The sequence below is a fragment of the Haliotis cracherodii genome, unplaced genomic scaffold, assembly GCF_022045235.1.
Source record: "Haliotis cracherodii isolate W230 unplaced genomic scaffold, xgHalCrac1.p SCAF_1, whole genome shotgun sequence".
NCBI lineage: Eukaryota > Metazoa > Mollusca > Gastropoda > Lepetellida > Haliotidae > Haliotis > Haliotis cracherodii.
In genome coordinates this window covers 40742185-40756986 of record NW_027266264.1, presented here as the reverse complement: position 1 = coordinate 40756986, position 14802 = coordinate 40742185, and the positions used below count along the sequence as shown (strand labels likewise).

At 41.7% G+C, this 14802-nt stretch overlaps 1 protein-coding gene across 1 annotated transcript in view; it reads left to right on the top strand.

Moving 5' to 3' along the window:
• The window catches only part of LOC139477990 (mucin-22-like), a 230692-nt gene that overhangs the window by 90999 nt on the left and 124891 nt on the right, over positions 1 to 14802 (top strand). Inside the window, exon 5 of the mRNA XM_071260407.1 lies at positions 10659 to 10756. Coding sequence (XP_071116508.1) covers positions 10659 to 10756 — 98 coding nt within the window. The remainder of the gene's footprint in view (positions 1 to 10658; positions 10757 to 14802) is intronic.

The following is a 14802-nucleotide window of genomic DNA, read 5'->3' as shown; positions in this document are numbered from 1 at the left end:
GCAGCATTTACCCATGATGGACGTAAGATCACTTTCAACACAATCAGATCAGCACACTGTCACTAGTGGTATTTACCATGGCAGACAGACAGTCACGTCAAGCAGGTATCAGGTCAGCACACTGACACTAGTGGTATTTACCATGGCAGACAGACGGTCACGTCAAGCAGGTTTCAGGTCAGCACACTGACACTAGTGGTATTTACCATGGCAGGCAGACAGACAGACAGTCATGTCAAGCAGGTATCAGGTCAGCACACTTACACTAGTGGTATTTACCATGGCAGACAGACGGTCACGTCAAGCAGGTATCAGGTCAGCACACTGTCACTAGTGGTATTTACCATGATGGACGTAAGATCACTTTGAAGACAATCAGGTCAGCACACTGTCACTAGCAGCATTTACCCATGATGGACGTAAGATCACTTTCAAGACAATCAGGTCAGCACACTGTCACTAGCAGCATTTACCCATGATGGACGTAAGATCACTTTCAACACAATCAGATCAGCACACTGTCACTAGTGGTATTTACCATGGCAGACAGACGGTCACGTCAAGCAGGTATCAGGTCAGCACACTGACACTAGTGGTATTTACCATGGCTGACGGACAGAAGGTGACGTCAAGCAGGTATCAGGTCAGCACACTGTCACTAGTGGTATTTACCATGATGGACGTAAGATCACTTTCAAGACAATCAGGTCAGCACACTGTCACTAGCAGCATTTACCCATGATGGACGTAAGATCACTTTCAACACAATCAGATCAGCACACTGTCACTAGTGGTATTTACCATGGCAGACGGACAGACGGTCACATCAAGCAGGTATCAGGTCAGCACACTGTCACCAGCGGTATTTACCATGATGGACGTAAGGTCACTTTCAGCACAATCAGAGCAGCACACTGACACTTGTGGTATTTACCATGATGGACGTAAGATCACTTTCAACACAGTCAGATCAGCACATTGACACTAGTAGTATTTACCATGGCAGACAGATCGTCAGACGGTCAAGTCAAGCAGGTATCAGGTCAGCACACTGACACTTGTGGTATTTACCATGGCTGACAGACAGAAGGTGACGTCAAGCAGGTATCAGGTCAGCACACTGTCACTAGCGGTATTTACCATGATGGACGTAAGATCACTTTCAAGACAATCAGGTCAGCACACTGTCACTAGCAGCATTTACCCATGATGGACGTAAGATCACTTTCAAGACAATCAGGTCAGCACACTGTCACTAGCAGCATTTACCCATGATGGATGTAAGATCACTTTCAACACAATCAGATCAGCACACTGACACTAGTGGTATTTACCATGGCAGACAGACGGTCATGTCAAGCAGGTATCAGGTCAGCACACTGACACTAGTGGTATTTACCATGATGGACGTAAGGTCACTTTCAGCACAATCAGAGCAGCACACTGACACTTGTGGTATTTACCATGATGGACGTAAGATCACTTTCAACACAGTCAGATCAGCACATTGACACTAGTAGTATTTACCATGGCAGACAGATCGTCAGACGGTCAAGTCAAGCAGGTATCAGGTCAGCACACTGACACTTGTGGTATTTACCATGGCTGACAGACAGAAGGTGACGTCAAGCAGGTATCAGGTCAGCACACTGTCACTAGCGGTATTTACCATGATGGACGTAAGATCACTTTCAAGACAATCAGGTCAGCACACTGTCACTAGCAGCATTTACCCATGATGGACGTAAGATCACTTTCAAGACAATCAGGTCAGCACACTGTCACTAGCAGCATTTACCCATGATGGATGTAAGATCACTTTCAACACAATCAGATCAGCACACTGACACTAGTGGTATTTACCATGGCAGACAGACGGTCACGTCAAGCAGGTATCAGGTCAGCACACTGACACTAGTGGTATTTACCATGGCTGACGGACAGAAGGTGACGTCAAGCAGGTATCAGGTCAGCACACTGTCACTAGCGGTATTTACCATGATGGACGTAAGATCACTTTCAAGACAATCAGGTCAGCACACTGTCACTAGCAGCATTTACCCATGATGGACGTAAGATCACTTTCAACACAATCAGATCAGCACACTGTCACTAGTGGTATTTACCATGGCAGACAGACGGTCACGTCAAGCAGGTATCAGGTCAGCACACTGACACTAGTGGTATTTACTATGGCAGACAGACGGTCACGTCAAGCAGGTATCAGGTCAGCACACTGACACTAGTGGTATTTACCATGGCAGACAGACGTTCACGTCAAGCAGGTATCAGGTCAGCACACTGACACTAGTGGTATTTACCATGGCAGGCAGACAGACAGACAGTCACGTCAAGCAGGTATCATGCCAGCACAATGACACCAGCGGTTTTTTACCATGGCAGACAGACAGACAGTCACGTGAAGGAGGTATGAGGTCAGCACCCTGACACTAGTGGTATTTACCATGGCAGACAGACGGTCACGTCAAGCAGGTATCAGGTCAGCACACTGACACTAGTGGTATTTACCATGGCAGACAGACGGTCACGTCAAGCAGGTATCAGGTCAGCACACTGACACTAGCGGTATTTACCATGGCAGGCAGACAGACAGACAGTCACGTCAAGCAGGTATCATGCCAGCACAATGACACCAGCGGTTTTTTACCATGGCAGACAGACAGACAGTCACGTGAAGGAGGTATGAGGTCAGCACCCTGACACTAGTGGTATTTACCATGGCAGACAGACAGACAGACACGTGAAGGAGGTATGAGGTCAGCACCCTGACACTAGTGGTATTTACCATGGCAGACAGACGGTCACATCAAGCAGGTGTCATTGTCAGCACACTGACACTAGTGGTATTTACCATGATGAACATAAGATCAAATCAGCTCAATCAGAGTAGCACACTGTCACTAGTGGTATTTACCATGATGGACGTAAGATCACTTTCAACACAATCAGATCAGCACACTGTCACTTGTGGTATTTACCATGATGGACGTAAGATCACTTTCAACACAGTCAGATCAGCACACTGACGCTAGTGGTATTTACCATGGCAGACAGATGGTCATGTCAAGCAGGCATCACATCAGCACACTGACACTAGTGGTATTTACCATAGCAGACAGACAGTCACTAGCGGTATTTACCATGATGGACGTAAGGTCACTATCCGCACAATCAGAGCAGCACACTGACACTAGTGGTATTTACCATGATGGACGTAAGATCACTTTCAAGACAATCAGGTCAGCACACTGTCACTAGCAGCATTTACCCATGATGGACGTAAGATCACTTTCAACACAATCAGATCAGCACACTGTCACTAGTGGTATTTACCATGGCAGACAGACAGTCACGTCAAGCAGGTATCAGGTCAGCACACTGACACTAGTGGTATTTCCCATGGCAGACAGACGGTCACATCAAGCAGGTTTCAGGTCAGCACACTGACACTAGTGGTATTTACCATGGCAGGCAGACAGACAGACAGTCACGTCAAGCAGGTATCAGGTCAGCACACTGACACTAGTGGTATTTACCATGACAGACAGACGGTCACGTCAAGCAGGTATCAGGTCAGCACACTGTCACTAGTGGTATTTACCATGATGGACGTAAGATCACTTTGAAGACAATCAGGTCAGCACACTGTCACTAGCAGCATTTACCCATGATGGACGTAAGATCACTTTCAAGACAATCAGGTCAGCACACTGTCACTAGCAGCATTTACCCATGATGGACGTAAGATCACTTTCAACACAATCAGATCAGCACACTGTCACTAGTGGTATTTACCATGGCAGACAGACAGTCACGTCAAGCAGGTATCAGGTCAGCACACTGACACTAGTGGTATTTACCATGGCAGACAGACGGTCACGTCAAGCAGGTTTCAGGTCAGCACACTGACACTAGTGGTATTTACCATGGCAGGCAGACAGACAGACAGTCACGTCAAGCAGGTATCAGGTCAGCACACTGACACTAGTGGTATTTACCATGGCAGACAGACGGTCACGTCAAGCAGGTATCAGGTCAGCACACTGTCACTAGTGGTATTTACCATGATGGACGTAAGATCACTTTCAAGACAATCAGGTCAGCACACTGTCACTAGCAGCATTTACCCATGATGGACGTAAGATCACTTTCAACACAATCAGATCAGCACACTGTCACTAGTGGTATTTACCATGGCAGACAGACGGTCACTTCAAGCAGGTATCAGGTCAGCACACTGACACTAGTGGTATTTACCATGGCTGACGGACAGAAGGTGACGTCAAGCAGGTATCAGGTCAGCACACTGTCACTAGCGGTATTTACCATGATGGACGTAAGATCACTTTCAAGACAATCAGGTCAGCACACTGTCACTAGCAGCATTTACCCATGATGGACGTAAGATCACTTTCAACACAATCAGATCAGCACACTGTCACTAGTGGTATTTACCACGGCAGACGGACAGACAGTCACATCAAGCAGGTATCAGGTCAGCACACTGTCACCACCGGCATTTACCATGATGGACGTAAGGTCACTTTCAGCACAATCAGAGCAGCACACTGACACTTGTGGTATTTACCATGATGGACGTACGATCACTTTCAACACAGTCAGATCAGCACACTGACACTAGTGGTATTTACTATGGCTGACGGACAGAAGGTGACGTCAAGCAGGTATCAGGTCAGCACACTGACACTAGTGGTATTTACCATGGCAGGCAGACAGACAGACAGTCACGTCAAGCAGGTATCATGTCAGCACAATGACACCAGTGGTTTTTTACCATGGCAGACAGACAGACAGTCACGTGAAGGAGGTATGAGGTCAGCACCCTGACACTAGTGGTATTTACCATGGCAGACAGATGGTCACATCAAGCAGGTATCATTGTCAGCACACTGACACTAGTGGTATTTACTATGATGGACGTAAGATCACTTTCAACACAATCAGATCAGCACACTGTCACTTGTGGTATTTACCATGATGGACGTAAGATCACTTTCAACACAATCGGAGTAGCACACTGTCACTTGTGGTATTTACTATGATGGACATAAGATCACTTTCAACCCAATCGGAGCAGCAAACTAACGCTAGTGGTATTTACCATGATGAACATAAGTTCAAATCAGCTCAATCAGAGTAGCACACTGTCACTAGTGGTATTTACCATGATGGACGTAAGATCACTTTCAACACAATCAGATCAGCACACTTACACTAGTTGTATTTACCATGACAGACGGTCACATCAAGCAGGTATCAGGTCAGCACACTGTCACCAGTGGTATTTACCATGATGGATGTAAGATCACTTTCAACACAATCAGATCAGCACACTGTCACTTGTGGTATTTACCATGATGGACGTAAGATCACTTTCAACACAATCGGAGTAGCACACTGTCACTTGTGGTATTTACTATGATGGACATAAGATCACTTTCAACCCAATCGGACCAGCAAACTAATGCTAGTGGTATTTACCATGATGAACATAAGTTCAAATCAGCTCAATCAGAGTAGCACACTGTCACTAGTGGTATTTACTATGATGGACGTAAGATCACTTTCAACACAATCAGATCAGCACACTTACACTAGTTGTATTTACCATGACAGACAGTCCCATCAAGCAGGTATCAGGTCAGCACACTGTCACCAGTGGTATTTACCATGATGGATGTAAGATCACTTTCAACACAATCAGATCAGCACACTGTCACTTGTGGTATTTACCATGATGGACGTAAGATCACTTTCAACACAATCGGAGTAGCACACTGTCACTTGTGGTATTTACTATGATGGACATAAGATCACTTTCAACCCAATCGGAGCAGCAAACTAACGCTAGTGGTATTTACCATGATGAACATAAGATCAAATCAGCTCAATCAGAGTAGCACACTGTCACTAGTGGTATTTACCATGATGGACGTAAGATCACTTTCAACACAATCAGATCAGCACACTGACGCTAGTGGTATTTACCATAGCAGACAGACAGTCACTAGCGGTATTTACCAAGATGGACGTAAGGTCACTTTCAGCACAATCAGAGCAGCACTCTGACACTAGCGGTATTTACCATGATGGACGTAAGATCACTTTCAACACAATCAGATCAGCACACTGTCACTAGTGGTATTTACCATGGCAGACAGACGGTCACGTCAAGCAGGTATCAGGTCAGCACACTGACACTAGTGGTATTTACTATGGCAGACAGACGGTCACGTCAAGCAGGTATCAGGTCAGCACACTGACACTAGTGGTATTTACCATGGCAGACAGACAGTCACGTCAAGCAGGTATCAGGTCAGCACACTGACACTAGTGGTATTTACCATGGCAGGCAGACAGACAGACAGTCACGTCAAGCAGGTATCATGTCAGCACAATGACACCAGTGGTTTTTTACCATGGCAGACAGACAGACAGACAGTCACGTGAAGGAGATATGAGGTCAGCACCCTGTCACTAGTGGTATTTACCATGGCAGACAGACGGTCACATCAAGCAGGTATTATTGTCAGCACACTGACACTAGTAGTATTTACCATGGCCGATTGACGGACACATCTAGTTACAGGGCTAGAACTAAACTCTAAAGCTTCACTAGCCAATGTAAAATGAAATGCTTTTTTAATTTAAAAATAATGGGGAATTTTGGAAATTTGTACTAGCCTGCAGGGATTTGTAGTAGCCCCTGACATTTGGTATTTGTTTTGTTTATTGTGGGATTCAACACATATGTTCCATTTTTACAATATAATAATTTTTTTATTAATTTTTTTTTTTTTCAAATCATTTTGGTGTTTTCGACGGGAAATATTTGCTGACAGCAACTTTTGTTAAGGATGTATGCTGGTATGGATTTTTGTTCACTGCACAACTTGAACTGTCATAATTCTTCTGAATACCCTACCTCTTTTACATCATAGACATAAATTCCTGTTTATGATGAGACTGTGTGATAAACAGAATTACCGTATATCGCTGTGTATAAGGCGAGTTTTTCGTACCTAAAATGAGGGGGCTAAGAAGGGGGGTCGTCTTATACACGGAGTCGAAGATCTCACATTTTTTTCCACTGGCGATGTCAACCGGCGTCCGATAGCCAGCCCAGCATTTGACAATAAAACTTCGCATTTCGTCCTAAATAACTGTTCAAATAACTATTTCCATACATAAACATGATTTGTATCTCTTTTCCTTGAATAAAGTTTAATAATTTCTGCAAATAAAGTTGAAATGACCCTCTCCTCGATGCAGATTGTCAAACCAGCTGACACGGTAAAACAATCAACATCCGTGAGTAGAGAGCCGGAAGTACCGGTAATCATTTGCATATTGCACATGTGACCTAACATGTGATAACCGGTGAAGCTGAAATCAATTCCCGCTGTTTTTACAGTTGTATTAACAAGTGTTGGAGACGGTGTGTACAAGTGATTGTGGAATAAAAACGCTGAATGTGAAGCAAACATAAGCCTAGTTAGTTACAACATAGTTAATTGGCGATTAAATTACTCACCATTGTCTCTTATATGTTATTACTTCATAAATGAATTTTATTTTACGGGCACCAATTTGGTGTCGTACCGTGTAAACACAAAATGGCGACGTGTGCCGGAGTTACACACGCGACCTATCATTGTAGAAAAAAAAACAACGCAAGATAAACATATTTTCATTGCATATATAAGGTTTGTGTGCGCACTTGTGATGTGTGCGAAATACGCATCAGTCGGAAAGCGCACATTCAATCTCCAAAGTAACTAACTAACTAATTTGTGATGTCCATGTGCGAAATACGCTACAGTCGGCAAGAGCGCGTTAAATTTTCTACCGGTATATCAGTCAGACTTGTAATGTGTTTCATTCCAGGTCGCCTTATACACGGAGTATAGGATTTTGGGTTGATTTTTAAGGCGTGTACAGGGGGGTCGTCTTATACGTGGGGTCGCCTTATACACAGCGATATACGGTAATGGAAATATGGTCCACAGAGATTAATCGACCTTCCTTGAAAATGTCACAATCAGGATGTTTGTCAGCAACACTTTTCTTTGTTCGATATGATCAGCATCAATCCGGAATCATACAAGCAGCCACACACACACATACACACACACACGTGCATGAACGTCGCTATATAAGTGCAGTAATCTTGCATGCGACGTTAAACCCCACCTTCACCTCAAAGGTTCACCTCAAAGTAGTTGACAAGTTTACCTTGCACAATAAAATGCATTCCTTCCCCCATCTTTCTTTAGATGGACAGTCAGATTCAATAACAAAGATTTTAGAAATACCTATGATCTAAGAAAAAAGTTAAGTACTCATAATACAGACAAGCAGATATCCTTAAGTGGCTATCTTTCTGTTGGAATGGTCCTATAACATACGCTTTTGTGACTTCTGTCTGCACTGCCTTTGTCACTACTACTGGATCCAATGTAGCACTATGATTGTTCTTACGTTCTGTTGTGGACTGTGGAATATCCGACATTAAGGGGTCAAAGCCATGTTGCAAGCCCTTGACGAGATATGTTGCAAATGGAGGATGGGGATGGGAGGCAAGTTCTGCCTGTATAGCCTGTACGTTGATAGGAGTGAGATGAACTGCTACTGTACCTCCGCCCTCTTCGCCAGTCATATCCGGGAAGGTTAGTCAAGCTTGAGTGTCCCGTCTTGACTTGGGAGAATTTGCTAAATTTACCTGTCCGTGATTCTAGGCATAATAATTGAGACACACATGAAGGTACACACAGTTCGCTCTTGCACAGTCCTGGTGATTGAAATTATTACAGACCTCACATCAGTTTGACTCAACTCGAGGCCGTCCCCTGGTGTTGTTTCTGTCTGTCGCCCCCTGCCTATCGGAGATGACAGTTTTGTCCAAGAAAAGGTTAGACCTATCTTCATTGGGTGATGCTGTGGCATATGGTACACGATCAAGAACGTCAACCCGAAGAACACATCCCATACAAACGTGTGTCCCTCATGTCTCATCGAATGCTCTGGCGACTAACAACTTATGAGAGTCATAGTGCGCAGTGCCCCCATACAATGTAGCTAGTTCAATCAGAGTTTGTTCATGTCCGTCCAACTGTTTACGTTTTGCATCATTTGTGTCGCAGTAAAGGTCCTTATATATGGCAAAGGCCTGGATGAATTCGGCTAGGGTCAGTGCACGAGTGACCCTCACATCCTCTTTCAATTTCAATTGGTCGACATTGCCATCATATTTGGCCATTCTTGCGTCTAAAGTGTTTGGGTTGGGTAATAATAGCAAAGCAAGGTTGCAATACTTGCAATCTTTGATCTTCTTCTTGAGCACTGGTGTGACAGAGTGAATCTGTGGCCGAGAATCAAAAGGCACTTAGTGGCTTTAGTGATCTGGTAAGCCCATAGCCGCATGATCGGTTGGCACTGTCTGTTGACTAGTCATGTTCGCTTTCATGCTTTGTAACTCTGCTAGTTCACGTTGTAGACTTGTAACACTAACAGTGACAGGAGGCACGGAGTTGGTCACATTATCCACATTGTCAGACACAACACTGTCTGGTAGCCTGGTCCCACTGACAAGGACATCTGGATTTCTGCTGTGAGATAGTCCAGCCTCAACAATCACCGGAAGTTTAGCTGCTGGCTTTGAATTAGCACTGGGACCATAGCTGTCAGACGAGGTCACTGTCACTGATACTGGCCATCTGTGTTGATTCCCTTGCAGCAACTTGCAGCTTTTCCTTGGCCAATTATTCCATACCTTCAGCCACGTTCTGCCAGTTGTGAGCGTAACTCGGCCATTGTGAGATACGGTTGACTGCTGGGTCGCACAGTATTGCGTCTGAAACTGTAAGCATTGGGACCGGCTTCAATGCCCTGAGGTCTGATTTCAGCATGGATGGTATATGATAACAACACAGTTCAGTAGCTTCAAACAATTGAGAAAGTACCCTCGTGCAAGGCTGATGGGTTAATAAAGGTAAACACTGTGACGTCATGTCCGGCTTATTGGGCATGCACTGACTGTTTGGAAGTGGAATTGTGGGGTATAATACTGTAACATAATCCAGACGGATAAAAACAAATTTTGATGATAGAGGTTTTGGAAATCGTGTTGATTATTACGGTAATGGGGTGACGGGCATGTAATTGCGGTAGATTAAATAGGCACGAGTAAGTACTGTTGTTGTTGCACAAACTGACATATTAAATTACCATTATGTATCCCAAAACAGGAAGTGACAATACAGGTACAACTACTCTTGGATAATTGATAGTGAAGAGGACATCTGCTGAAAACTGAAGATATATTTATTATGTGATGACCACCAACATACAGGATAATGGCAATGATGTAATGGAGATAGTATTCTTAGAATTATTAACAATGATAACTATTGATTTGATTTTCCCAGACCAGAAGTATTTCATTAGATGAGAAGTTTATTTCCTTCTTTATTAGGCCAACTGAAGGTGTGTGTTTAGTTATGTTTTAGGGGCTTTAAGGTGATTGTGGGCTGATTCTGCAAACACCTCTGGTTTAATGCTATTGTTGTAATGTTATGCATATGGAGATAATGTTGTCATTTTTTTTTTTTTCATAGATGGCGAATTGAGGCATACAGTGACAGATGAAGCATTCATATTCAAGGTATCGGAGGAACATTCATTTAACCAGCAGAGATATGAGGCTCTTGGAGAGGTATGTACAAATGTAGTCCATAGCATCCAGTTAATGACTTACTTGAATTTTGAATTGATCCTTCACCCCCAGGATTATATGTTCCTCCTCTTTAACCCTCAAGTTTTGTAACTTATCCTGCATTACATGTTAATGCATTCCCTGCTTACCTCTTGATCCTTGTGATTGATCCTGCTGAAGAGAGAAAAGTTTCGTTCCATTCTGAAGCAGGACCCTCCTAATCACTAGCTGCCACGTCATACCGGAAGTGTTAAGAAATCAAGATTACAGAAGTAAAGATATGTAGAAGTAAGTAGATGCTTCCATTAAGATTACACAAGTAAGGACATGGCTAGCTGTAAGTAGATGCTTCCATCAAGATTACACTACTAAGAATATGTAGATGTAAGTAGATGCTTCTATCAAGATTACACAAGTAAGGATATGTAGATGTAAGTAGATGCTTCCATCAAGATTACACAAGTAAGGATATGGCAAGATGTAAGTAGATGCTTCCATCAAGATTACCCAAGTAAGGATATGTAGATGTAAGTAGATGCTTCCATCAAGATTACACAAGTAAGGTTATGTAGATGTAAGTATATGCTTCCAACAAGATTACACAACTAAGGATATGGCTAGATGTAAGTAGATGCTTCCATCAAGATTACCCAAGTAAAGACGTGGCTAGATGTAAGTAGATGCTTCTATCAAGATTACACAAGTAAGGATATGTAGATGTAAGTAGATGCTTCCATTAAGATTACACAAGTAAGGACATGGCTAGCTGTAAGTAGATGCTTCCATCAAGATTACACTACTAAGAATATGTAGATGTAAGTAGATGCTTCCATTAATATTACACAAGTAAGGATATGTAGATGTAAGTAGATGCTTCCAACAAGATTACACAAGTAAGGATATGTAGATGTAAGTAGATGCTTCCATCAAGATTACCCAAGTAAAGACGTGGCTAGATGTAAGTAGATGCTTCCATCAAGATTACACAACTAAGGATATGGCTAGATGTAAGTAGATGCTTCCATCAAGATTACCCAAGTAAAGACGTGGCTAGATGTAAGTAGATGCTTCTATCAAGATTACACAAGTAAGGATATGTAGATGTAAGTAGATGCTTCCATCAAGATTACACAAGTAAGGATATGTAGATGTAAGTGGATGCTTCCATCAAGATTACCCAAGTAAAGACGTGGCTAGATGTAAGTAGATGCTTCCATTAAGATTACACAAGTAAGGATATGGCTAGATGTAAGTAGATGCTTCCATTAAGATTACACGAGTAAGGATATGTAGATGTAAGTAGATGCTTCCAAAAAGATTACACAACTAAGGATATGTAGATGTAAGTAGATGCTTCCAACAAGATTACCCAAGTAAGGATATGTAGATGTAAGTAGATGCTTCCATCAAGATTACACAACTACGGATATGGCTAGATGTAAGTAGATGCTTCCATTAAGATTACACAAGTAAGGATATGTAGATGTAAGTAGATGCTTCCAACAAGATTACACAAGTAAGGATATGTAGATGTAAGTAGATGCTTCCAACAAGATTACACAACTAAGGATATGTAGATATAAGTAGATGCTTCCATCAAGATAACCCAAGTAAGGATATGGCAAGATGTAAGTAGATGCTTCCAACAAGATTACACAACTAAGGATATGTAGATATAAGTAGATGCTTCCATTAAGATTACACAAGTAAGGATATGTAGATGTAAGTAGATGCTTCCAACAAGATTACACAAGTAAGGATATGTAGATGTAAGTAGATGCTTCCAACAAGATTACACAACTAAGGATATGTAGATATAAGTAGATGCTTCCATCAAGATAACCCAAGTAAGGATATGGCAAGATGTAAGTAGATGCTTCCATCAAAATTACACAACTAAGGATACGGCTAGATGTAAGTAAAAGCTTCCATCAAGATTACCCAAGTAAAGACGTGGCTAGATGTAAGTAGATGCTTCTATCAAGATTACACAACTAAGGATATGTAGATGTAAGTAGATTCTTCCATCAAGATTACACAAGTAAGGATATGTAGATGTAAGTAGATGCTTCCATCAAGATTACACAAGTAAGGATATGTAGATGTAAGTGGATGCTTCCATCAAGATTACCCAAGTAAAGACGTGGCTAGATGTAAGTAGATGCTTCCATCAAGATTACACAACTAAGGATATGGCAAGATGTAAGTAGATGCTTCCATCAAGATTACCCAAGTAAAGACGTGGCTAGATGTAAGTAGATGCTTCCATTAAGATTACACAAGTAAGGATATGGCTAGATGTAAGTAGATGCTTCCATTAAGATTACACGAGTAAGGATATGTAGATGTAAGTAGATGCTTCCAAAAAGATTACACAACTAAGGATATGTAGATGTAAGTAGATGCTTCCAACAAGATTACCCAAGTAAGGATATGTAGATGTAAGTAGATGCTTCCATCAAGATTACACAACTACGGATATGGCTAGATGTAAGTAGATGCTTCCATTAAGATTACACAAGTAAGGATATGTAGATGTAAGTAGATGCTTCCAACAAGATTACACAACTAAGGATATGTAGATATAAGTAGATGCTTCCATCAAGATAACCCAAGTAAGGATATGGCAAGATGTAAGTAGATGCTTCCAACAAGATTACACAACTAAGGATATGTAGATATAAGTAGATGCTTCCATTAAGATTACACAAGTAAGGATGTGTAGATGTAAGTAGATGCTTCCAACAAGATTACACAAGTAAGGATATGTAGATGTAAGTAGATGCTTCCAACAAGATTACACAACTAAGGATATGTAGATATAAGTAGATGCTTCCATCAAGATAACCCAAGTAAGGATATGGCAAGATGTAAGTAGATGCTTCCATCAAAATTACACAACTAAGGATACGGCTAGATGTAAGTAGAAGCTTCCATCAAGATTACCCAAGTAAAGACGTGGCTAGATGTAAGTAGATGCTTCTATCAAGATTACACTACTAAGGATATGTAGATGTAAGTAGATTCTTCCATCAAGATTACACAAGTAAGGATATGGCAAGATGTACATAGATGCTTCCTTCAAGATAACACAACTAAGGATATGGCAAGATGTAAGTAGATGCTTCCATTAAGATTACACGAGTAAGGATATGTAGATGTAAGTAGATGCTTCCATCAAGATTACACAAGTAAGGATATGTAGATTTTAATAGATGCTTCCAAAAAGATTACACAACTAAGGATATGTAGATGTAAGTAGATGCTTCCAACAAGATTACCCAAGTAAGGATATGGCAAGATGTAAGTAGATGCTTCCATGAAGATTACACAACTAAGGATATGGCTAGATGTAAGTAGATGCTTCCATTAAGATTACACAATTAAGGATATGTAGATGTAAGTAGATGCTTCCAACAAGATTACACAAGTAAGGATATGTAGATGTAAGTAGATGCTTCCAACAAGATTACCCAAGTAAGGATATGTAGATGTAAGTAGATGCTTCCATCAAGATTACCCAAGTAAAGACGTGGCTAGATGTAAGTAGATGCTTCTATCAAGATTACACAACTAAGGACATGGCTAGATATAAGTGATGCTTCCATCAAGTTAACCCAAGTAAGGATATGGCTAGATGTAAGTAGATGCTTCCATCAAGATTACACAAGTAGGGATATGGCTAGATGTAAGTAGATGCTTCCATCATGTTTACACAACTAAAGATATGGCAAGATGTATGTAGATGCTTCCATCAAGATTACACAAGAAAGGATAATTAGATGTAAGTAGATGCTTCCATCAAGATTACACAAGTAAAGACATGGCTACATGTAAGTAGATGCTTCCATCAAGATTACACAAGTAAGGAAATGTAGATGTAAGTAGATGCTTCCATCAAGATTACACAAGTAAGGATATGTAGATGTAAGTAGATGCTTCCATCAAGATTACACAAGTAAGGACATGGCTAGATATAAGTGATGCTTCCATCAAGTTTACCCAAGTAAGGATATGGCTAGATGTAAGAAAAAATGCTTCCATCA